Below are 24,693 nucleotides of genomic sequence, written 5' to 3'. Positions count from 1 at the left end.
GGGGACCACCCCAAGTTCCCAAAACTGTGCGCTCCAGCTGGGGTTCCCCTGGCCGCGGAGGCGGACGTGCGGACGCCCACGCTCCCCGCCCCCGCCGCCCTGCAGGGCGCGCACACGGCACGGACGCGGCACAGTGCTGGGCCCAGCGCCCCGCGACGCACTTCGCTTTATTGGGGTGGGTCTTTAAAGGCCCCCGCGAGGCAGCTGTACACGCACTGGGAGCAGGACCTGCAGCTGCTCGGCCGGGGGCCACTGAACCTTGGTGACGAAGAAGAGGCGGAATTGCCCCAGGCGCGCCTCCTGGAACTGAGTGGGGCCGTACTCGGGCCCGTCGTTGGGCCGCAGCAGCGACTGGTACCTGTCCCCGTCCAGCAGCCGGCGGCTCAGCAGCTCCTCCGCCAGGCCTGGCTGCACCGCCTCCAGCTGCCGCTGCACCGCGGGGAACAGGTCCACCTCGCGCAGGTCGAACACCAGCGGCTTCCCATACCTGAGGGGCGGGGCGGGGCCGTGACGTGGGGCGGGGCCGCGGGGCGGGGCCGTGATGTGGGGCGGAGCTGCGGGGCGGGGCGTGCCTCTTCCACCTGCTCACCTAAGGGCCCCCAGCAGCGCCAACCGAATCCTCTCCGGCCGCAGGTGGTCTGGGTTCACCGCGTCCAAGTAGTTGGTGTCCTGGTAGCGCAAGAAGGTGGCCGCCTGGCCCGAAGGGTCGATGACAAGAGGCCACCTAGGGGTGGCCACCAGGTCACTGACGTTGCCCAAAACCTCTGCTGGTCCCTCGCCCGACTCAGACCACTGACCGGCCATCGGCGCGGATGCGGTCCCCCACGTCCTTCATTAGCACGTCGTGTAGCTCAGTGACCTGGCACTTCAGGCCGGGCGCCTCCTCCTCGCCTGTGGGGACGTCAGGGTGGGGCCGACCAGAGGGCCCAGTGCCCGCCTGGCCCCTCCAGCCACCGTCCCCCACCCCGCCCCCAGCCCGAGCCCTGCCCACCCTCCTGGGTCTGCTCCCGCAGCTCCAGCCTGGCCATGGCCAGCGACTCCTCCGCCTTCTGGGCCTCCCGCCGTAGCCTGTCCACTTGGGCCTCTGCGTCTTTGATGGCCTGGGGGAGGGGTCCACACTCCACTCAGAGCAAGACGGTACCCCCTCCGCACCCGGAGGCCCGGACACCCAAGGAGGGTTTGGCAGACCCCCAGCCCAGGAGGCCACTGCTGGAGGGGACGCCCCACGTTCAGGAAGGGAAGGCGTGCGGCAGGAACCCAGGGCTGGGCGGGAGAAACCGCACCTGCAGCGTGAGCTCGGCCTTGCCCATGTGTCTCTGCTCACACTTGTCGTGCTCGGTGACCCTCCGGCTGAGCTCACAGTAGGCCTGCTGCAGCTGCACAGGAGGGCCGGGTGCCGCCAGCCCGGGTCAGGCCCAACGCCTGGCTCTCCCCACCCAGCGCCCCCTCCTCCCCATCAGCTGCTGCTCCACCTGGGAAGGTGGCCGCTCACCTCTTTGTGACACTGCTGCTGTTCCTTAGCCAGCTGCTGCACCTTGAGGTTCATGCTGGGGCGGGAGGGAGTGCCGAGTCAGAGGGCGTCCTTGCCGGCCACCCCCTCCTCCCGCCCGCGGGCGCACCGCTTGGCCTCTGCCTCCTTGTTACGCTCGGCCTCCTGGGCCCGGCGCTGCCGCTCGGCCTCCATGTTCCGGAGCATGGCCTCAGTGAGGCTCAGGTCCCACGACTGCAGCACACTGGCGACAGCGTCCAGCGAGGCCACCTAGCGACAGGGTGCTGATCAGAAGCCGAGCTGTGTGGCGCCCGGGGAGGACGGGCTGCTGTCTCCCGCTGTAGAGAAGGGCGGCGGCTCGTACGAATGGGGCTCTCAGGTCCTCTCAGTCACTGGTCACCGTGCCAAGACCAGACTGGGCCTCCATCCCCCACGTCCCTCCCCTCCCTCCGCAGCCCCGCGGCTCCCTTCCTCCCTCTGCAGGACAGCCCCAGGGCCCCCCTCGCCCAGCGCCCCCAGCAGCCCCTCACCACCCCGCCCCTCAGAAGTGCCACCCCAGGCATTCGGAAGTGATGAAGGACCTGGATGGCGGGGTTCCGGAGGGGGGGCCGGCACCGTTCGGGTCCTGGGCTCCAGTGCTGACCCCAGGGCTGTTCCCTGGCGGGCAGCTTGCCAAGCTGCATGACTTCGATTTGCAGGGTTAGGTGAGTGGTTTGTGTTTTACAAAAGAAAGTTCAAAATGTGTAATGTCAAGTAGTGGATAAATGAATAGATGAAGGATAGAAGGAGGGATGAATGAGCGAATCAGGCAACTGTGTGGCAGGCAGTGAGAACAGGCCAGTGAGTGAGCCGAGGAATCGGCAACTGGAGAAGCCGCGAGCACTTCCAAGAATCAGGGCTCTCACCTGGTGAGCGCGGCCGCGAGCCAGGAACTGCCACGGAATTTCATCTCATTGATCGCCGAAAGGCCCATTTATAAACATGTGGAAACTGAGATTCAAATAAGTTCCGGAATTTCTCAAAAGTTAGTTTGTAAGAAGAACAGGAGTAAGTGGAAAGCTAAATGAGTGAACATGGAATAAAAGAATGTAATGAACAAATTTATGAACGAGCTGATGAGCAGACGAATGATGAGTAGGTGAGTTAGCTAATGGCTTAAATGATGAGCGAACATTGGATTAATCGAATAAATAAATGAAACAATGGATCCGTGAAAAAAACAGGCGAAGGGATTTAATAGATGGGTAATTAGATAAGTAGGTAGTTGGTTGAACAGCTGGATGAGATGAACTGCTGAGCCTCCCCTCCCCGTGAGAGCCGACCCTGGTGGGGCTGGGGAACATGGCCGTGGCGTGCATGTGGGCCCTGGAACCTCAGAACTTTCTGTCCAGTAAATAGTGTATGTGTATGCATAAATGGATGGGCAGATGAATTAAGGATAGATAAATACGTGAGGGATGATTTAAGATGGTAGTAAGGATAAAAGGGATGTGATAACGAGTGAACAGGCTGATAAGTTTATGAAAATACGATTCGAGTTAATGAGAGACGGAACGGAGGGAGCGCACCGACTCCTGGGAGAAAGCCTGGACCGGACGGGCGGATCTACGAAAACAACGACGGATGGTGAAGGGATGGCGGACGGCGGTCCGCGAGTTATCTCATTCTTCCCGGCCGTGGCTGATCTCCTCGTTCCATGACTGCAGGGGTAGGGTGCGGCTGCGGCCCTCCGCTGCGGTCCTCAGCGCTCGCTCCCTGTGCTTCGAGGTTGTTCGCAGCTACACGAACACTCGCGGTTCTTGTGTCCTCGTGATGAGTTAATCCCTCCGTCGTTACGAAATGCTTCTTTTGCCCCTGGTAACGCTCTTCGTTTTAAAATCTACTTTTTCTGACGTGAGTAGACTCGTTTCAGCTTTCTCGTGCTCAGTATTTCCGTCTCTTTAATTCTCACCTATTTGCATCTCCATATGTAAAGTTCGTTTCTTATAGGCAGAATGTAATCGAGTTTTTAGCTCTAAAACGACAATCCCCGCGTGCCGCCGGCTGGGTGCGTAGCCCAGGGCGTTTCGTGAGGCTCCGGATACAGCGGAGACAGAGGCTGCCCTTGGCTCCGCGTTTCCGACTGTTCTTTTCCTTGCCTCGTTTTCGCTCTCCCTTCGGGTTGCGGATCTTTCGGAGTTCCATTTTCTCTCCTTTATTCCCTCCCTCGATCTAGGAGTAGTTGCTCTAGGTGTAGAGCGTCTGGTCTCTAACCGAGCACGATTACCACTCCACGTCAAGTATAAGAACCTTAATCGAGTCCATTTCCCCCTCCCAGACTTCACGACAGTCAAGCGGTTGAGCCGACTGTGAGTGCAGGGTCCAGTACGTACATTACACGTGCTGTAAAACCCCACGCCGCTTAGCCATTATTCTTTATTCTTGTTTCTTCAGTAAATTTAAACAATAAGACAACAGCTTCCACGGCCTGCCTCACCGCCCTTCCCACAGCTCCTCATTCTTCGCGTGGGTCCATCTTTCCGCCTGGTGTCGCTTCTGCTTGGGGGGACCTCATTAACGGTCCTCGTAGTCTGAGTCTGCTGGTGATCGAGTCCTTCTGCTTTCTTAGGTCTGCGAAGGTCTTTATTTTGCCTTCGGTTTGAAGATATTTACACTGGGCATAGCGTTCAAGGGTGGCAGGGTGTGTCCCTTCGGTGCGTTCATGGGGCTGCCCTGCTGTCCCTCACCTGCGCTGCCGCCGACAGGAAACCTGCCTCCACCGCACCTTTGCTCCTCTCCCTCTGTGGATAACTCGGCTTCCCGCCTCCGGCTGCCTCCAGGGCATTCTCTTTACCCCTGCTTTGAGGGAGTTTACTGTGAGGAGCCTCAGTAGATTTTCCTTCCTGTGCTTGGGGTTTGTTGAGCTTTTGAGAATGTGGATTATCTTTTTCATTAAATCTGAAAATTTTAAGGTCGTTATTTCTTCAAAACAATTGCCCATTTCCCTCCTTTCCTCTCTCCTCTGGAGACCGCGGCTGTGTGCAGACCAGGGTCCTGGAGGCTGCCGCACGGCTCGCCTAGCCGCTCTGCCCGTCTGCAGAGGCTCCTCCTTTCCTTCTGGAGAGCTTCCCATCGCACAGTCTCTGGTCCCGCTTACGTGCTGCCCCTGGACGTCCGATCTGACGGCAGTCATGTCCAGAGCTTCTGTTTTTGTCTTTTCATCCCCAACATTGTAGTTTTCGCCTCCAGAATTTCAACTTGGGCCTTTTTAAAATATCGCTGATAACTCCGCTCCAGCGTCTGAGCATCTGGAACACAGTTACGATCGCCGTTTAAAAGTGTTTACGTGCGAATCCTAACGCCTGGTCAGCTCCGGGCTTGTCAGTTCGGCTGACATGTTTCCCTGCTGCTTTGCACATCACTGGCTGCCAGACGCGGCGCTTCGCCTTGTCGGGGGCCGCGTGGCTCTGCGCATCTGCAGGCACCCCAGGTTCTGCTCCGGAAGCCCCGCCCTTTGGTCGTGCTTTTCCCGCGTTCTTCTAAAGGCCTTGGACGCACACATTTGACGCTCGAGCCTGTGACCACGTCGAGCCAGGTTTTTATAAGGTGAGGTCCAAGCTCCCTTCTTCGCCCATGGATGTCCAGTGCTCCGGCACTGGCTGAAGACTGTCCTTCCTGGCACTTTGGCTCCCGGCACCTCCCCTGCCCGGGTGTGCTGCTCCTCCCAGAGTCCCTCTGCAGCCCCGGCTGTGCGGGAATGCTTCCCCACCCCTGAGGTCCCCCCGGCTCCTCCCCGGCTCCCTTCTGAGAGGCGGCCAGGCCTTTGTCCTCCCTTTGTCCTCCGGGTCTGCATCACATTTCCATTGTCTCCGAGAAAGCAGGGCCTGGCGGCAGAAGCCCAAGGCCCCGCCGCTCTTCCAGCCTCTGCAGACCACGGAGATGAAGCCAGGGTTCCGGGGGGCAGACAAGGGGGACCCCAAGCCAGGATCCTGGGGACGCGGCCTGGAGTGGAGGCGGGGCCCTGGGCACAGGTCCCCAGCTGGCAAAGATTCGGGCACCCCGCCCGTGAGGACCGGGTCCACCAACAGACTCCAGGAGGATCACAGCTGGGGTGGGAGGCCGTGACCCCGGTGGGAGGCCGTGACCCAGGTGGGAGGCCGTGACCCAGGTGGGAGGCCGTGACCCAGACGGGAGGCCGTGACCCAGACGGGAGGCCCGCTGCTTGAATCAGGGTCATGTAGGAGTAAGGAAGCAGCACTGGGCCACGCGGCTTCACCGCATGGGACCGGACAAACCGGACGTGCTGAGAGCCAGGGGCCAGGTGGCTGGGCCCGTCAGCCTCAGTTTCCCCGCCTACACGGGTACACTACTTCCCCAGGCAGCACCTGGTCCTGACCAAGGGTGACCCTGAAGGTTCGAAACAAGGGCTGGGGTGGGGGGAGGCGAGGGAGGGCCCTGCAGGGTTAGGGCCTGGGCCTGCGCAGGGTGGCATGGCTCAGACCACTTTGGAGGCGCTCCCACCTGCGCAGGGGTGCTGCCGTCGTCCGCGTACACCCGGGGATCAGCTCCGAGCTTCAGAAGCACCTCCACGGCTTCCAGGTGGCCCCCAAAGGCGGCCCGGTACAGCGGTGTCCGGCCGAAGGCACCCTGCAGCAGGGGCACCCTGAGCCAGGCCTGCGCGCCCGCCGCCGACCCCGCCTCCGACCCTGCCCCGCGCACCTTGCAGTTGGGGCTGGCGCCCTGCTCCGCCAGCAGCCGGATGGCCTGGGACTGCCCGCCCGCCGCCGCCTCGGACAGCGGCGTGTTCCCGCGGGGGTCCTCGCACTCCAGCAGGGCCACGCGCCGCTGCCGCCGCCGCACTGCGCCCGCCTCGTCGTGGCCCACGCCCTCGCCGGTCAGCAGGTCGTCCACCTGCGCCGGGACCGTGTCACCGGAGTCCTGCGCCGCCGCCCGCCCCGCCGGCCGCCGCCCCCTCTGACCTCACGCAGCACGGCCGCGATCTCGCCCAGGTCGCCGTCGAAGGCCGCGTCCAGCAGCCGCGCGCGCCGCCTCCGCTCCTCCTGGCGCCGCCGCTCCGCCTCCGCCTCTGCCTCCTGCCGCCGGCGCGCAGCCTCCCGCTCCCGGCGCACCAGGGCCAGGAAGGCCTGCGACCCACGCCGCCCTCAGGGCACTGTCCCCCACCGGCCTGGCTCCCGCCCGGCCGCACCCCCCCCCCCCCCCCCCCCCCCCGCGCTGACCCGCCGCCTCACCTCCCTCTGAAGCTTCTCCATCTGCTCCAGGTACTCCCGATGCTCCTGCCTGCGGCGCGCTAGCTCCTTCCTCGCCAGGAACCGCCGCAAGGCGCACTGGATGACAGTGGCTGCCTGGCCCTCTGCAGCTGACCCTGGGGGGGGAGGGGGTCATGGCTCCCAGCGCCCCTGCAACCAGCGCGGCCTCAGCCCACAGGCCAGTGGGCCGGGCGGCTCCCCTCAACTGACGAAAGGCCGAAACGTTCTAAAGCAGGGGTCCCCAACCTCCGGCCGGTCGGTGGCCTGTTAGGAACCGGGCCACACAGCAGGAGGTTGAGGGCCAGCAGCAAAGCTTCATCTGTGTCTGCAGCCGCTCCCAGCGCCAGCCTCACCGCCTCGGCTCCGCCTCAGACCGACAGGCAACAGATTCTCACAGGGGCGCTGGTCCCTGGGGCCACACGGTTGGGGGCCGCAGTTCTGAAACCCGCCGTGGCGGAGCACAGCCACAGCAGCGTGACGCCTGGTGGCCAAGAGCAGGGGCTCTGGGACCCCGTGGGAAGTGTCCCACTGTCCCCACCGCAGGCACAGCCGGGACCCTGCCAACCCCGCGGGGCCCCCAGTTTCGGGTGACGGTCTGCAAACATTGGAGGAGGAGGAGGAGGAGGAGGAGGAGGAGGAGGAGGAGGAGGAGGAGGAGGAGGAGATAGAGAACCGGCAAGGCCAAAACACAAGAATGGCGGCCGACCGTCTAGAGGGCGGGGGACCGCAGGCGGGGAGCACACGGGGCCAAAATGCAGACAAAGTTCCTGAAATGAATCTTAAGACAAAACGAATGAAAAACACACCAGGGAACAACCGGCACCAGGCACGTCCTGTTAGGCTGTTGAACCTAAAAACAGTTACTCCAGCACCCGAGGGAGAAAAGGGAGTCAAACTGAACTCTCCCAAGCCGGTTCGCAGCGCCGTGAACTGCCGTCAGTCAGCGGGCCGGTGTCTGCGCATTCCAAGGGGGAAAGGAGCCCAGGAGCCCAGGGTTCTAGGCCCAGGCCAGGCCAGCCTTCCCAGTGACTGCACCGTGACGCCCGCAGCGGAGGAGTCGTCGGCCCAGAAGGCCACAGCGAAACCCGCAACACCTGCCGAGCCGCGAAGCGGGGCACTCGGCGAGGCCGAGGGTTCGGGGTTGCCGGAGCTGGCTAACGAAAACACAGGTTGCAATTCTGGGGACGTACACTGACAAATGAGTCACTGTTGATCTGAAATTCAAATTAAATGAGCATCCTGGATCTTATCCGGCGACCCTACTGGGCGGAATCTCCAAAGCTCCGTCCTTGGGAAAAGCAAGCAACCCTGGCGGTGACGGGAGCCTCAGCCCCGGCCCCCAGCGGCACGAGAGGGCAGACTCCTCGGCCTTGGTGGCACACGCGCGTGGCTTGGCACGCTATCCCGACGATTCCCGGGCTGGCGACTCCAGAGAAGTTCTGACGACGCCCCGGCTGTCGGCAGCGGCCACCCTCCGACCCGCTCACCTGCACGCCGCCTCCTCGCACCCTGGAAGCTGTGCGCCTCCTCGCACCCTGAAAGTCGACCCTGAAAACTCCTCGTAGCAACTTTGAAGAGTTGCGAAGGGTCACGTCTCCGGCATGCCGAAGACACTGTTTTCCCTCCCGCCACCCGCCGGATGCCATTTCAAACAGAACTTCCTTCGCCGGTGGGACACGAGTGCCCTGACCCTTTGCTGCCCGTCGTCACCCTGTGAGCATACCGCAACAAGTACGTCACGGCCAGGAACGACAATCGTGGTTTGCTCCCGAGACGTCACATCTAGCCCACTCTCTTCAGCGATTTCTAGCCCAATATAGTTTATGCTTTTTATTGATAACCCTAGAATGTTTTTCTGCAAAAAAACAAAAACAAAAACAAAAAAAAAAAACAACATTGTAGTTGAAGTCGAGGCCTGTCTCCTGGTCTTGGCAGGTGTGTCTGCCCCACAGCGCTCTGCCAGGCACAGGGCTGGGTGCCGGGAACTGGACCCCGGAAGGGGCAGCCAGGCGACTGGCTTCGCCACGTTCTGGTCCTTGAATGAGGTGCCGAGGGGAAGCGGACTCACAGGCCACGCCCGCCCCCAGCAGAACAGTGCCAACTCAACGCCTCCGGGCTCCCCCGGGTCGGCCGCTCAGCCCCACCCTCCTTCAGAACCGCCAGTCCTCGCACCAGCGTCCTCTGACCCCTCGCAGCGGAAAGACACGACGCAGCCGGGCCACTGGGGTCACCGCGCGTCCCACAAGGCAGCCCGCCGAAGGCTCGAGCTCCAGCCTCGCGAGGCCAGCGGCCATCCTGGAGAACTCGGTGGGAGCCCGCGCCCCGCGCCAGGACCCAGACGGCAGGGGGGACGCCTGCCCTTCGTTCCCCGACACTCGGAGCGCCACTCAGTGCAGGCATCGCTCCTACGAGCGTCAGAGCTTGAGGAAGCGACCCCAGGAGCGACGAGCCGCGACTCTCGCCGGAGCTGCAGGCTCAGGGCGGCGCCAGCCGACGTCCGACGGCCCTTCCGCGGGGCCCGAGCCGCCCACGCCTCGCCGCCTCTCCTTTCTGCCCCCTTCCAAGCCCAGATCCCCGGTTCCTGCGCACCCTTCCTGCAGACCCCACTCCTGCCGGAGCCGTGTGGAGCACGACGTGGGCCCGCGAGTGGGTGCAGAACCGGGATGGCACGGCGCGCCCTGGGACACGGTTCGGCTCCTTATCCTTATCCTCGCGGGGCAGAGGTGACAGGCGGTGCCGGGGGTTTGTCCGGGGGTCAGGATGACGCCAGAAGTGTCAGACCTGCACGTGCACTTGAGCCCGCCCGCCCCGTGGAGAACAGAGTGGACACCAGGGGCCGCGGGGGCCGGTGCCGAGCAGGCCGGGCCAGGCGGCGAGCAGTTGGGGCCCCTGGGCAGATGGCGCAGGCGGGGGGGATAGGCCCAGAACTCCGGCCCCCTGCAGGGTGGGGCTTGGACACAGGGTCACTGGGTGCAGTCAGGGGGACCAGGCACTGGAGGACGGGGTGGCAGGTTTGCGTTTGGATGTGCTGTGGAGTTTGAGGACCCCCAGGAGAAGGCTGGGTGGCGCTGAGCCTGGGTGTGGGGCACAGGAGGCCGGTTCGGGGAAAGAACAGCCCTGGAGGCCAGCGTGAGAGGCCGCAGCGGAAGCTGGTAGAGAAGCCGCGGCCTGGGACAGAGGCCCCGCGTGGAGCGGGGGCCGGTGCGCCACACGCAGTTGTCCTGGGTGCCGCCAGGGACCGGCCACTGGAGGGCGACAGCACGCAGAGCTGGCAGCGGGGCGGCTTCCTCCGGCCACTGGCGGCAGGAGGTGGGCGGGGAAAAGCCTCCCGCCCTCGCCAAGCCCGCACCGGGAAAGCTCGCGGTTGAAGCGGGGACTGCGGGACGGGCGGCCCGGGCTCCCCCACGCGCTCTGGGAGGCGCCGACCGCTCCCCGCGCCCCACGGACCCGCCCCGCGAGCCCGCGGCGTGGACCGGCCCCGCCTGCCTCCCACAGCTGGGCGCAGGCTCCCACCTGTGGCAGACTCTGGGCCCGGGGGCAGCGCGGGTGCCTTCGCCTGTTGGCCCGTCTTCCTCTGGGCCTGGCCACTCTCTCCCGGCTTCCCTGAGGGGCAGGTGGGGGGTCAGGGTGGTTGGCCTGGGAACCCGCCCCTCCCCGAAGGCAGCAGCATCCTGGCTGGGAGGGACCCGCCCGCAGGACAGCCAGAAGGGGCGGCCAGGCGTGTCGGCCGCACACCGGCGCGCACTGCTGCGGGGTCACCCTGGGCAGGACGCACGTCCCCTGGGCCCTGAAGCCCCAGGCCCTGGTGAGCCAGGTGTGGTGGGCACCTGCCGCCCGCCTTCCCCACCCTCGGACTCCCCGCCACCGGTGCTGCTTTGCTCCCAGGCCCTTCTGTGTTTCCACACGTCCCCCGTGCGGCCCAGGCGTGGCCGCTGTCTGCCTTCCCTGAGGCTTCCAGGGCAGAGGCGGAGCAGGCGGGGCTCCCCTGGCAGGGCTGGGCCGGGCGAACCGGTGCGGCCAGTGTGGCAGCCCTGGCTGGCACAGGCGGGCGTGGGGGTGACTCAGCGGCCCCAGGCGGGGAAACGCTGGGGTGCAGGCCTCTGACGCCTCCCTCAACAGGAAGCCCAGGACGCCAACACTCAGGCTGGCCCTGCGTCCCCCCCACCAAAGGCTGGCTGGTGGGGCTTCTCAGGCCTCCATTTTTGTGGGCAGGGCAGTGGACCCCCCTACCAGGACACCCCCAGAGCCTCTGGGCACCCCTGGGCAGGCTGGCCTTGCTACCCCATTGCAGTCCACAAGATGGAGCCTTTCGAGGCCCAGTCTCTCCTGCCAGCCCGCAGGGCAGCCCACCCCCAGGGGAGTCCCCCATGCTGGCCAGCAGTCTGTCACCTCCACAGAGCGCCCCAGGCAAGCTGAGGCTCTGGGGGGCTCCTCTGAGCTTGCCGGCTGGGGGGCTGGTCAGGCACTTGGGTAGGGGTTGTCTGTGGCCACAAGGGTCCTGTCAGGATGGTCAGTGGGGCCGGGGCTGTCGCTCCCGGCCCTGTGGGCTGGAGTCTGGGCTCCGGAGACCAGGGGTGGGACAGGCGGGGGGCACCGGTGCCACCCAGGGCAGGCTGGGACTCGCCGGCACGGCGCGCAGCCGGCGGCCTGCCTGCCGACTTGCCGCCTCCGGTTTCTCCCAGTCTCCTTCCCAGTGTGGCCGGCGAGGCCCGCGGCCCGGAGAGTCCTGTGCCCTGTGTCAGCACGTTAGTCAGCTGTGGTGCAGGGTGAGCCACCACACCGCGAGTCCCAATAAACGCCGCGGCGCGGCCCAGCCCGCCGAGCGGGGCCCCTGAGGCCCACAGGCAGAGCCAGGGCACAGTCGGCCCCGGCCACGGGCAGGGCGGGCTTGAGGCGCCGCCACAGCAGAGGGCCCCCTGTGGCCTCTGGAGACGCCTGCCAGGCCTGTCCGGTCGAGGCCAGGCAGCCAACGAGCCCGGGCCCCCGGGGAGTCGACCGGGCCATGTCTGGGAAACGGAGTCGAGCTCGAAAACCCCGAGCCAGGAGGGCGGGCAGGGCGCAGCGGGCCTCAGGGCAGAAGGGCCCTGAGGCCCAGGCCGAGGCCGAGCCCCCGCCCCCGGACGCAGGGGGCCCTCAGGATGAGGTGGGGGTGGCCCCCGAAGGGCACGTGACCAGCAGCCAGCCAGCTCCCCAGGGACACCCCAGGGTGGCCAGGCCAGAGCAACCACAGGCAGCAGAGAGGCCGGTACAGGCCGCTCCTCTGGGGTCTGAGCTGGTGCTAGTCCCCACTGCGGACATGGAAGGCAGCGGGCCGGGGGGCCTCATGCCGAGCTTGGGCCCCGAGCTGCTGAGGCTCCATGAGGTCCAGCTGTGCCTGACCCAGGAGCAGCTGCTGCTAGAGGACCGGCGGCGGCAGATCCAGCTGCAGATGCAGCTGTGGCAGGAGGAGCAGCTGTGGCGGGAGCAGCTGTGGCAGGAGGAGCAGCTGTGGCTGCAGCAGCTGCAGGAGGAGCAGGCCTGGGTGCGCGTGGAGGGGCTGGAGCTGGCCAGCGCCCTGGAGCGACTCCGGAGTGAGGGCCTTGAGGTGCTGCAGACCCAAGGCCAGGTAAGGCCTGGGCACATGGGGTGGGAGGCGGGCCTGATGGTCTGGGGGGCGGTGACCAGGCGAGCAACCTCCAGGCACCTGCAGAGAGCCAGGAGGCCGGGAGCGCAGCGGCCTGTGTACTGAGGCCAGGCCGGACGCGGGACACCTATGAGTCCATTTTCGCATTTGCAAAATGAGGCCGGTGCTCACTGCAGAGGGCACTGCAAAGACCATGCGACAGGACGTCCTCTCAAGCCAGTGCCTGGCAGGCAGAGGGTGCCCAGGCAGGGCTGCTCCCACGGAGGCCCCAGGCGTCCTGGCCAGGTGGGCTGGGGCAGGCAGAGGCAGGAGCCGCTCCGGGCAGTGCTCGGGGCGGCAGGCGGCGGGCAGCGGGGTGAGGAGCGAGCCCCCCCTGCCTCCCTCCTGTTTCCTGCAGCCCGCCCCGGGCCGGAGGCGGAAGCGGCAGGCGGCGTCCTCATTCCAGGAGGACCTGCTGCATCAGACGCGCTGGGGCTATTTTGGGGAACCAGGGTCTAGCCCTGGCTTGGCCTGGAGAGCAGCCACCCCACCACCACCAGGTCCTGTGGCCTAGGTGCTCTCTGGGGTCCAGGGGCTTGAGCCGCCCACTCCAAGCAGAGGGGCTGCTCTGGGGAACAGGGTGGGGTGTTCTCTTCACAAGCAGAGACCCTAGTGCAGCCTAGGTGCTGGGGGAGGGGGGTCCCGGAGCCACAGCTGGAAGGGGTTGGCAGCTTAGCAGAGAACTCCAATGAACGATGTGACAGAAGAAATGGGACTCGGAGAAGGGGAGTAACCAGGGGTGGGCATGGCAAGAGGTGCCCCTTCCCGACCCGCCACAGGACTGAGCCCAGGACGAGCTGTCACCATTGGCCTCGAAGTAGCCTTGGAGAGCGTAGCCTGAGAGATCAGGCGCAGGCAGGGAAAAGCAGGGGACTGCCCAGGTGGAGCGAAGGGTCAGAGTGGACCCCATACCTAGCCTGAGAATCCCCAACGTGGATTTAAGCCCTACTTCATTTCAGACCCTGCTTCCCATCTCCCTGGGCTCTAAGGCTGTGCTCCTCTGAACACTGCCCCTGGGCCCCAGCCACAGCCCCAGGGGCACAAGACTTGGGGACGGGGTCTGGAATGGACATCTGAGCTCTGAGTCCTCAGTCTACTATACCCAAGTCCAACTCAGAGGAGGTGAGGGTCTTCTCAGGAGTGTCCCAGGCGGCTGCGTAGAGGGTCTCACAGGACAGTGTTGGAATGGGGGTGCCCTGAGGGCTGGAGGACGCACTCACTCACCAGCAGCGGCTCTGGGCCTCGCTCTGCGGAGGGTCGCCTGCCACTTCGCTGAGGGCGCTTTGGGGACCCCCTTCTTACTGCTCATTCTCCTGGAGGGAGGGTAAGAAAGGCCAGGGAGGGTGTGGCCAGAGAGGCAGTGGGGAACAGCGCTGCCCCCCGCCTTGGGCCTGATGGACAGTCAGCTGGCGCACACAGGTACACAGGATCACAGGCACGGAACCTGGCCCTGCCGGCCCCTGGTTACTGGCGTACATGCCCAGCAGCTCGAGTAGGAAGGCTTGGCATGGGATGTGGCCACAGCCTGTCCCCCTCACCCTCAGCCACCAGCCCCTCCACCTCGGCTCACCCATCCTCTGGTCCCAGGGCCTGGCCGCCACCCCCAGGACGCAGTTGGGTACCCATCTCCTTGCTCCGACCGCTGGGTGCCAGCCGGACGAGCTCCGTCCTACAGCACAAACTGGAGCCCAGCCCCACAACGCTGAAGCCGTGCCGCCCTGTGCCGCCTCCCACCTGGGGGACCCCAGTCCTCTGTGTCCTGGCCTTTGCAGGTGTTGCCAGGGCCTGGAAGCCACACCCCTCTCCTCGGCCCACTGGGCTGATCCCCAAACTCACGTCCCTGGGAGGCCTCCCCCACTGCCAGGTGAACCCACTGCAGGGCCAGCGCCCGGGCACTGGCCTGGCCCCGCACCCGTGGACACTGGCTGAGTGTTTGGGGAGGGGACTGAGGAGCCGGAGTTAGCGGGGAGACGGATGGGGAGGAAGGTGACTGTGACAGCAGAGGAGAGTGCTCGTGGGGGTGCGGCGAGGGGCTCTGAGGGAGCGACTGATGGCAGCTGGCGTTCTGAGCAGGAGTATGAAGTGTTTGGGGGTACCCTGGGGGCTGAGGGCCTCCATGTGTGCGTGAAGGGAGCCTTCCGTTCCTGGGGCTCCCCTGTCTGTGTGGGGTCGGTGCTTGCAGGGTGCCTGGTGAGTGGGGCGTCTCTCAGCGAGCACAGAGGGTCCTGTAGGAGTGCGGGGTTCTGTGGTACAGGGCCGGTGTCTGCACTTGGTCTGTGTGAGGAGACTAGTGACTGCCCGGTCCCCCATTTGTGTGCGGGGTCCCGTATGCATGTGAGGTCTATGTGTGTGGATGTTGGGGTGTGCCTATATGATGGGCACGCGAGGTACCTGGAGTGCATTAGGGTCCCGTATGGGTGCGAGGATGTGTCCGTGTGTTCGGGGGGTCCCTGTTGAGTCTTCTGTCCTTGTGGGGCCAGATGTGTCCCGAGGTCCCCGTGCCTACAGGATCTTGTACATGTGCAGACATGGGTGTGCCTGTGGGGTCCCGCGTGCGTGCAGGGGGTTCAGCGTGGGGGAACTGGCGTGGACGTGGGGCCCATCTGTGTGGGAGGGCCCCCTGTGTGCGTGGTTCTACTATACGTGCGGGCGTCGGGGTGCGGATCTGTGCGAGGATTCCTTGAGGGGCATCCGTGTGTGCGCGGAGGGAGGGTGCTAAGCGGATGCCGCAGTGGGGGCGTCCGGGCGTGGTGATGGGGTCCCCTGTGCGCAGAGAGGCCTCAGGCCCGCCCCCTGCGGCCTCACCTGCCTCACCTGCCTCACCTGGCTCCCCACACTCCGGAGCGAGACCGGGAGCCCCGCCCCTCGTGTCTGGCTGGCCCGTTTCCTAGCGACTAAGCCGGAACTTCCAAGTCACCTTCCGGGGCGAGGGTCAGGGGTCAGGCATAGGGACAGCAGGGACATCGAGGCTTTGGTGAACAGATGGGCGCCCGGGTGCACCCCGCCCTGGCGGTCTCCGGGGGCGCCGGGCCGCTGCGCGGCTCGGCAGGAGCCGGGGCGCAGCCCGAGTCCGGGGGGCGGCGGGGCGGCGGCGGCGGGCGGGCGGAGGAATGCGGGCGCGCCGCGGGTGGGGCCGCCCCGCCCCCAGGTGCTGCCCGGGCAGGCCGGCGGCGGGAGCGGCGGGCGGGGCGGGGGCGGGCGCGTGAATCAGGCCGCGCGGCGGGCGGGCCGCGGCAGGGAGTGGCTGCCGGACCGACCGGACCGCGAGGCCGCTGGGCGGCGGTCGGCTCCTGCTGCCCTTGTCCTGAGACCCTGCGCACCTGGCCAGGTAGGCCCCCTCCCCCGGCTCGAGAGGGGCGGGGCGCGCGGGAGACGGAGGCCGCGGCGCGGCCAGCGGGGTGGGGCGGGGTCGGCGCGCGCGCCCCCCGGCGTGGCCTCACCTGGGCGGCCCTTCTGCCCGCACCTGGGCCCGAGCCGCGCGACCCAGAGCGGGGCGGTCTGCCCGCGCGGAGGCGAGGGGCTGCGGGCCGCGTGAGCGGGTGTGGACGCGAGCGCCCCCGCACGACGCGGGCCCGGGAGGAGCGGTGTGGGAATGGGCCCGCGGCCCGGGGCGAGCCTGCCCGAGAGGTCCTACTCGCTCCCGCCCTGGCGGCTTAGTCGGAATCTGGGGAGAGTGCTGGGCCAGGCCTGGACCCTTCCCCGGGGCGACACCCCCGGGCCACCATGGGTGCCAAGACTCCGTCTGGGTCCCCTCCTGAGTGCGGGGAGAGCCGACGTCCCCCGTTCCTTTGCGCTCAAGACCCTGGACTAGGGTCGTGGATGCGACAGTGGCGCAGGCAGCCGCTAACTCCCAGGAGTCCTGCGGTGCGCACCCCGAAAACTGCAAAACTTAGACTTCTGTCCGTGAGCTGAATCCCACCCGCATCCACCTTCCCGCCCCCAGTAACTCTGCGTCCTTGCTGTGGGGGCCCTCCTCCCGCCCCCTGCCCCCTCCCCCCGCTACCCCCCCCCCCCCGCCCTCGTGCAGACCCCTGGGATCCTCCCTTCGGCTTCTTGGAAACACTTCCTGCCCCAACAGGGAGGGTCCACGCCTGGAAGTCCCCGGTTGGGAGCCCACTGGAACCCCGAGGGCCCAGGACACTCTGGCTTGTGTCAGAGGTCAGAGGTCGACTCCTGTTGAGTCACTGAGAGGCGGCCTGGCAGGCACACGTGTTCCGGTTCTCCACTGCAGGGGCGAATGGCCACTGCCGGGTCCACAGTTCAAGGGTGTGCAGACCCGTGAAAGGAAACCTGGGAAGGAATAGCTCACCGAGGTTGTCGCTGTGTGAGGCTGAGCGAGGCCACCTCGTGCCACCACTCCCTGACCCGGCCTGTGTGATGAGAAGGCTCCTCAGCCTTCACGGGACCTCCCAGCCCCCTGGCATGCAGCAGGTCGGAGGGGACGGTACCCCTTCTAGTGCGTCGCTCCAGACACAGGAAGTGCCGCGCGCCCTGCGTGGTCCACACTGACGCTGCGTAGCCAGACAGCGCAGTGCCCATGCCGGCGCGGGGTGCGAGACCCTGGCCTGGCCAGGCAGGGCCCCCACCCCCACCCCCATGTGGCATCCCGCCGCCTGGCACTGGCACGAGGCCAGAACGGCTACCCCGTCTGTAACCAGGTGCTCAGAGGACACTGCCCCCATAACGGAATGTCAGGACAGCTCAGCGTGGAGTGGCATATGGGGATCCCACACCTCGCACCCCCCAGGTCACATTTAGTGAGCCTGTCACACTCCAGGGAAAGCAGACAGGACAATTTCCCCCACGTCATCAAACACGGCAGAGCCCCGATCCAGGCTAGTCATTGCTGAGGCTGCATCCGGGAACCCGCGAGCCCCGCCCCATCCCGCTTCTGAACAGCCCGGCCGGGGAGGGTGAGCAGTGCCTGCGGTTCTTCCTGGTAGGAGGCGGACAGGTATCCATCCAGGTAGTTCAGGGTGCATGAAGGTGGGCCTTGCTATGAGGCCATCGGTCGCTTCCCAGGTAGGCCCGTGGGAGGCGTGGGAGGCTGGGGCAGCGGTGAGGGTAGAGAGGCACGTTCAGGCCCCAGATCAGCCCCAGGGCCACAACCAAGGGCTCTGACTTCTACCGAGCAGGGCAGTGACAAGGAGACTTGGAAAGATCACAGCTGCCACACTGGGCTGGGCTGGGCTGGGCTGCGACAGGACTCTAAGCACATGCTCTGCCAGGGCATAAGCCCAGAAGTCTGGCTTCAGGGAGGGGGAAAGGGGTGGGGGGACCCTGTAGAGTGGGTGCAGCTGTGGCAAGGGGCTGAGGATGGGGCGGAACTCAGTCTCTGGCCAGACAAATGTATTGAGCTCACCTTGGGCCAGGTGTGGTAGGGGGTCATCCTTGACAGCTGCACATCACAGTGGAGGTGAGGTGCCAGGGCAGACAGGGGGTGGCCCGGGGCCCCGCAGTGGAGACAGACACAGGCAGTGGGTTACCCGACTTGTACCCACAGAGACTCACAAAAATACAGTCATGAAATCGGAAGAAAAAAAGTAAATATAAAGTCTCCAGCATAGGCAGTGTTTTCTTTGTACCGACAGTCATTGTTAAGGCTTTATGGTGGAAAGGGCTCAGAGCAGAACTGCCTGGAGCCAGAGCAGCAAGAGGCTGATGTCCCCCAGCCAGGGGCCCCTAGGGTCTGGGTGCGCCCTGAAGGCCTCTGAGCATGGGCTGAACTCCACAGCATCCCCCAGGTTGCCGACAGCCATTCCACGATGTGTGTCCACTCGTTGCATGGGGTTTGGGGGAACCAGTACCCGCCCCCGTAATGAGTCCCTCCCTGTTCCCCAGGCCGCTGGCCCCAACATGGCCCGTCGCTCCCAGAGCTCCTCGCAGGGGGATAACCCGCTGGCACCCGGGTACCTGCCACCTCACTACAAAGAGTACTACCGCCTGGCCGTGGATGCACTGGCCGAAGGTGGGCCAGAGGCCTACAGCCGCTTCCTGGCGTCCGAGGGGGCACCCGCCTTCCTGTGCCCTGAGGAGCTGGAGCACGTGAGCTGCCACCTGCGGCCCCCACAGCATGTGGCCCACGAGCCCCCAGAAGGCAGTCCTCCCAACGTGGACATGGATGGCTCCTCGGGCACCTACTGGCCCATGAACTCAGACCAGGCGGTGCCTGAGCTCGACCTGGGCTGGCCCCTGACCTTCGGCTTCCAGGGCACTGAGGTCACCACACTGGTGCAGCCACCACCGCCCGACAGTCCCAGCATCAAGGACGAGGCTCGAAGGATGATCCGTTCTGCCCAGCAGGTGTGCTGTCATGGGTTCGGTGGGCAGTGGGGCAGGACGGCCTGAGCTGGACCCAGAAGCATGAGTGAGCATGGAGGGGAGGCGTGAGCATGCCAGCTGCAGCTAGGGCTCTCTGCAGACTTCCAGGGTCATCGAGGGTTCGGTTACTGCGGGCCGCAAGGTGCAGACTGCACAGGTTTGCTTGCCCTATGGTCATGGCCAAGGCCTAGAAGTTCAGGGGCTCCGAGGTGGTTGGGTCCTCTCCTGGCCTGGATTTGTTCATAGAATTCTCTAGTCCTGCCCTTGCTGCAGCTGAAGCCTTCTCACCCCTCCCCCCACCCACCAAGCAGTTGGCAAACAGCAAAGGGACCTGTTAGACCACAGCGGCTGCGGGTCCAGGTGCTGAAGACCCCTTGCTCTACCCTCCGCCCTGATGCCTGTCCAGGGTCGCGGAGCTCAAATATCTGTGGCAGGTGGGGTCACAGGGGCTTCAGTCACCTCGACTTTGCCCCATCTCTGGCTCTGCTGAGGGGTGAGCTGAGCACCCACCCCCAGCTGAGAGGCAGCCTTCCCCAACAGAATGCAGGCCCGGTGCCTGCACACAGCTCCATCATAGGTCACCCGCCCGGCCAGCATCCCTGCACCTCCTGTGACAGCCTCCTCCTCCTGACCCCATTCTCCCCTGGGATGGGCTAGTGGCTGTTGAGATGTTAGTGGCTGACGCAGAGGCCCCCTGGGCAGATAGGTACAGCTAGAGAACAATGGCGACAGCAGAAGGGTCTGTCCTCCGGTCCCTGACCTGAACCCTGCAGGTGGTGGCTGTGGTGATGGACATGTTCACGGACGTGGACCTGCTCAGCGAGGTGCTGGAGGCCGCAGCGCGCCGCGTACCGGTCTACATCCTCCTGGATGAGATGAATGCGCAGCACTTCCTAGACATGGCGGACAAGTGCCGCGTCAACCTGCACCACGTGGATGTGAGTGCGGAGTGTGGTGGAGGGTGTGGGGGAGGGGGGAGGAGCCTCCACAGAGACCTAACTCTTCTCCCCACCCCCCACAGTTCTTGCGTGTGCGCACTGTGGCCGGCCCCACGTACTACTGCCGCACTGGGAAGTCTTTCAAGGGCCATGTGAAGGAGAAGTTCCTTTTGGTGGACTGCGCGGTGGTGATGAGTGGGAGCTACAGGTGCGCCCAGCCCTGATGCCCCGCAGCCCCAGCACCTCCCTACCCCAAAGCTTCCTCCCTAGACCCCTTGTCCTGTGGCTCTGGCTCTGCCCCGCCTCGCGGACTTCACACCTCTGGGCCTCAGGCTGGTCTCAGACCTACCCTGCTGCTGCTCAATCCTGCCCCTCCCTCTGACCCTGGCCCCGCCCCTCCCCTGACTCTGGTCACGCCCCCTGACCCGCCCCTTACGCTGACTCTAGCCCCACTCCGCCCCCAGCTTCATGTGGTCCTTTGAGAAGATCCACCGCAGCCTCGCGCACGTGTTCCAGGGGGAGCTGGTCTCCAGCTTCGACGAAGAGTTCCGCATCCTCTTTGCACAGTCTGAGCCGCTGGTGCCCTCGGCCGGGGCGCTGGCCCGCATGGACGCGTATGCCCTGGCTCCGTACGCCGGGGCTGGGCCCCTCGTGAGCGGCCAGATGGCCGGGATGCCAACCCCTTTCTCCTTCCCCAAACGCGCGCACTTCCTGTTTCAACCGCCTCGGGAAGAGGGCCTGGGGTTCCCCTCTTTCCTCGACCCTGACCGCCACTTCCTGTCGGCCTTCCGCCGGGAGGAACCACGAATGCCAGGGGGACCCCTGGAGCCACACGCAGGGCTGCGACCACTGTCGCGACGGCTGGACGCCGAGGCTGGACCAGGTGGGGAGCTTGCGGGCCCACGGGGCCTCTTCCAGGCGCGGCACCTAGAGATGGACGCCTTCAAGCGGCACAGCTACGCGGCAGTCGACGGCCCCGGCGCCGTGGAGAACTTCACGGCTGCGCGGCAGGTGTCACGGCAGATGTTCCTCAGCCACGGAGACGACTTCCGCTTCCAGACCAGCCACTTCCACCGTGACCAGCTCTACCAGCAGCATTACCAGTGGGACCCACAGCTTGCACCCACGCGCCCGCAGGGCCTGTTCGAGAAGCTGCGCGCTGGCCGCCCCGGCTTTGCTGACCCCGACGACTTCGCTTTGGGCACCGGACCACGCTTCCCTGAGCTTGGCGCGGACGCACACCAGCGGCTGGACTACGTGCCGTCCAGCGCATCACGCGAAGTGCGCCATGGCTCGGACCCAGCCTTGGGGCCTGGGCCGCATGGCCTGGAACCTGGCGGAGCCCCACGCCCCAACCTGGGCCAGCGCTTCTCGTGCCAGGCAGCAGCAAGGCTGGGCCCTGAAACCGGCCCCGAGGCGGAGCCCGAGCGCAGGCCTGGGCCCGAGGGGCGGGCAGGGCTGCGGCATTGGCGCCTCACCTCCTACCTGAGCGGTTGCCATGGCGAGGATGCCAGCGAAGAGGGCCTGCCGGCGCCCATGGAGACGGAGACCTACGAGGACGACGTGCTGGTTCCTGGGGGCCGTGCGGCCGCAGGGGACTTGCTTCCCTCCACCTTTCGCGCGCCCGCGCCCTTCCTGGCCAAGGGCCCCGCGACGGGCTCCGGCAGCGGTGGCGGCGATGGCCCCGAGCGCGAGGCTCCGGAGGAGCCGGGCCTGGCCAAGCAGGACTCTTTCCGCTCGCGCCTGAACCCGCTGATCCAGCGCAGCTCGCGGCTGCGCTCGTCGCTCATCTTCGCGTCGCAGGCTGAGGGCGCAGGTGGCGCCACTGCCGCCACCACCGAGAAGGTGCAGCTGCTGCACAAGGAGCAGGCGGTCAGCGAGACGCTGGGCCCTGGCGGCGAGGCCGTGCGCTCTGCCGCCTCCACCAAGGTGGCCGAGCTTCTGGAGAAGTACAAGGGCCCGGCTCGTGATCCTGGCGCTACAGGGGCCGCCGTCACGGTCGCCAGCCATAGCAAGGCTGTGGCGTCCCAGACGTGGCGGGAGGAGGTGGCGGCGCCAGGCGGCGTGGGGGGCGAGCGCCGCAGTCTCGAGAGCTGCCTGCTCGACCTGCGCGACTCCCTGACGCAGCAGCTGCACCAGGAGGCCGAGCGGCAGCCGGGCGCCGCCACGCTCACTGCCACCCAGCTGCTGGACACGCTGGGCCGGAGCGGCGCCGACAGGCTGCCCTCTCGCCTTCTCTCCGCCCAGGGCCGCTCCACCTCCCCGCAAGGGCGGAGCAGCCCCCCTGTGGAGGCGCCCCACTCAGAGCCAAAAGGGAGCCTCACCTCCGCCTACCCCGAGTGTAAGGAGAGCCCCGCGCCTGGGTTTCCTGCTTGCCGAGGCAGCCCCACCGCAGGATTCACTGAGCGGAAGGGGAGCCCCACCTCGGCCTATCCCGATCGCAGGGGCAGCCCGGTGCCCCCCGTGCCGGAGCGCAGGGGCAGCCCGGTGCCCCCCGTGCCGGAGCGCAGGGGCAGTCCGGTGCCCCCCGTGCCCGAGCGCAGGAGCAGCCTTACCCTTACCTTCTCTGGAGAGTCTCCGAAGGCCGGGCCCGTGGAGGAGGCGACTGGCGGCGCCATGGAGGTCCTGCGCAAGGGGTCCCTGCGCCTCCGGCAGCTGCTAAGTCCCAAGGGTGAGCGGCGTGCAGAGGATGAGGGCGGCTTCCCAGCGCCGCAGGAGAACGGGCAGCCCGAAAGCCCCCTGCGGCGACCATCGCTGAGCCGGGGCGACAGCACAGAAGCCGCCGCCGGAGACGAGCGGGGCCCGCGGGCGCGCACGACGTCGGCCACGGCCAACGCCTTGTACAGCAGCAACCTGCGGGATGACACGAAGGCCATTCTGGAGCAGATCAGCGCCCACGGCCAGAAGCACCGCGCCGCCCCCAGTAGCCCTGAGCCCGGCCGCTCATCATCTGGAGGCCTGGCCCCTGATATGTCTGACAAGGACAAATGTTCGGCCATCTTCCGCTCGGACAGTCTGGGGACACAGGGCCGGCTGAGCCGTACGCTGCCGGCCCCCGGGGAGGAGCGCGACCGGCTGCTGCGCCGCATGGAGAGCATGCGCAAGGAGAAGCGGGTGTACAGCCGCTTCGAGGTCTTCTGCAAAAAGGAGGAGGCTGGTGGCTCCGGAGGGGAGGGCCCGGCAGAGGAGGACACCAGGGACAGCAAGGTGGGCAAGTTTATGCCCAAGATCCTGGGCACGTTCAAAAGCAAGAAGTGAGCCTCCCCGCCCACCGGCAGGCCGGGGTGCCTGCGTCACCGCCAGCCACCAGGTGGAGCGCTTGGCCCACCTGCCACAGCATTCGGAACCCGCTGGGCATGGCCAGAGCTCTGCCCTGCTTGGGCCCCCCCTTTGTTGCTGCAGCCCCTCACTGCTCCTGGCCTTAGGCCCCCAACTCCCATCTCACTCCCCACTCCCCACTGTGCCTTCTTACACATCTGCTTCCACCACCTCTCTGGGCTCCAGGTCCCTTCTGGCCTTCATTCACCTCAGGGACCCATCTGTGTGTGCCTCGGTCCCCCGCTCTCTTGGGGCCTCATGTCTCAGGGTTTCTGTGCCTCAGGGTCCCCTCAGCTCAGGGCCTCCTGGGGCTGCACAGCCTCTGCCGTACCCCCACAGCCCCTCTCTGGGCCTCCCACCTCTTCAGGGCCGGCCCTCTCCAACTCCATCTCGGGCGGCCGCCTTCCTGTCCATCTCCACACCTTTCTTGGGGCCCATCCTTTCACTGTGGGGAGGGGCAGAGGACCCCAGAGGGGCCGCCCTGCCCCCGAGAACTGATGCAGATCCCGCTGCTCCCTGGAGGGGAGGGGGAGCACCAGTCTTCCGTGACGGACGGCGTGCGACCCCAGCCTGGCCGAGGGGCCCCGCAGGCCCTGCAGACACCGTCGCAGCGGAGAGAGGCTGGTTGTGGAGGGCAGGTGAGGGCAGAGGACACAGGGCAGTGGCGGCTGAGCCCCAGCCCACTGGCCCCATGAGCTGCGTGTGGCCCTCGCCCTACAGGGCCCCGCCGCACCCTGTCTGGCATCCTTCTTTGTCCCCAACCCACAAGCTCTGTCCAAGCTTCCCTGCCTCCCTTCCTTGTATCTTTCTCACCTCTAGAGAGTAACTGATTCGCAATGACACACTTTGGCACCAAATGCTTCAAAAGCACCCCCTCTCCCTGCCCTGTAGGTGCTAACATTGTGAAATTGGCATTTCTGCTATTTCTTTTCAGATAGCTTTTTTTTTTTTTTTTTTTTTTAAGTCAAAGAAATCTTGACTACTCTGAATGGGAAAGGGTTTCAGAAACAAGGCCGCTGAGCCAAGGCAGCAGCTCTGACTCAGGAGGCACAGTCTGGCTACCAGAGCCCCACCCCAGCAGGGGTGACAGCAGGGACTTTGATTCAGGTAGAAAAGGTCGTGGGGAGCCAGGTCAGCTGGAGTGTTTCCTGGCCTTGATGTGCTTGCTGACAAGCGTGTTTCTGCCTGGCCTGGCGCTGCTAAAAGCAGGCCCGTCCAGGGAGTGGAGCATCTGGCCACCAGAGGCCAGCAGCGGGGGGCCTGAGTGTGGCCCTCAGAGCCTCCTGTCTGCATACTCCAGGTGCTGAGCGAGACAGCTTCTCGAGCGATTCTGCACATTTTGGTGTGAACAATAAAACACGTTCCCAAATATATATAACGACCCAACTGTACACTGAAACCTTTAGCCTTGTGAACGTCTCACATTTTCCTCTGGACACCACTGTCCGCGCTGGACAGGAGCAGCAAAGACCCCCCCTCCGCACCTAGACTGCCAGCACCTCTAGCAGGGTCTTCTAACCCAACACAGACTCCCTCCCAGGGTGGCCCTATTTCATAGCCACACTCTACCAGCCTGCTGTGTGGGCACACCCCACAGGCACTCCCACGGGGGCCCCTAGTCCCCAAGGCCAGCCACCACTTCCTAGCCTCACTTGGCAGCTCCTGCCCACCTGGGTCCCCCCCTGCCCTTGGGTGCCATGTGCCCAGGCTCCCCTTGCA

At 65.7% G+C, this 24,693-nt stretch overlaps 2 protein-coding genes across 4 annotated transcripts; one reads left to right on the top strand and one right to left on the bottom strand.

Annotated features, from left to right (window-relative positions):
- Positions 1 to 134: 134 nt before the first annotated feature.
- Positions 135 to 13,862, bottom strand: IQANK1 (IQ motif and ankyrin repeat containing 1). The gene is given in 12 exon segments (XM_036233169.1): positions 135 to 487; positions 590 to 724; positions 798 to 891; positions 992 to 1,100; positions 1,284 to 1,376; positions 1,493 to 1,759; positions 5,990 to 6,115; positions 6,188 to 6,379; positions 6,448 to 6,612; positions 6,718 to 6,851; positions 10,249 to 10,338; positions 13,622 to 13,862. Coding segments are annotated over 12 exon segments (1,794 nt in total). The 5' UTR covers positions 13,707 to 13,862; the 3' UTR covers positions 135 to 183.
- FAM83H (family with sequence similarity 83 member H) lies at positions 11,815 to 24,347 on the top strand. Of its 3 annotated transcripts, none has more exons than XM_016139214.2 (5): positions 11,815 to 12,340; positions 18,239 to 18,700; positions 19,492 to 19,656; positions 19,740 to 19,864; positions 20,121 to 24,347. In XM_016139214.2, exons 1-5 carry the CDS (start codon positions 12,032 to 12,034, stop codon positions 22,912 to 22,914), a joined length of 3,855 nt encoding a protein of 1,284 aa, XP_015994700.2. In that variant the 5' UTR covers positions 11,815 to 12,031; the 3' UTR covers positions 22,915 to 24,347. The 3 variants fall into 3 exon arrangements, with proteins under 3 accessions (XP_015994700.2, XP_015994702.2, XP_015994704.2); XM_016139216.2 differs by lacking the exon at positions 11,815 to 12,340 and adding an exon at positions 15,589 to 15,725; XM_016139218.2 differs by lacking the exon at positions 11,815 to 12,340 and adding an exon at positions 16,435 to 17,310.
- Positions 24,348 to 24,693: the final 346 nt, after the last annotated feature.

The sequence above is a fragment of the Rousettus aegyptiacus genome, unplaced genomic scaffold, assembly GCF_014176215.1.
Source record: "Rousettus aegyptiacus isolate mRouAeg1 unplaced genomic scaffold, mRouAeg1.p scaffold_m13_p_15, whole genome shotgun sequence".
NCBI lineage: Eukaryota > Metazoa > Chordata > Mammalia > Chiroptera > Pteropodidae > Rousettus > Rousettus aegyptiacus.
This window is presented reverse-complemented; position numbering and strand designations above follow the sequence as displayed.

Coding starts and splice junctions, on each gene's coding strand:
- FAM83H (XM_016139214.2), top strand. CDS start 12,032: ATGGAAGGCAGCGGGCCGGGGGGCCTCATGCCGAGCTTGGGCCCCGAG. Junction 12,341..18,238: donor TGCTGCAGACCCAAGGCCAG/GTAAGGCCTGGG, acceptor CCTGTTCCCCAG/GCCGCTGGCCCCAACATGGC. Junction 18,701..19,491: donor TGATCCGTTCTGCCCAGCAG/GTGTGCTGTCAT, acceptor TGAACCCTGCAG/GTGGTGGCTGTGGTGATGGA.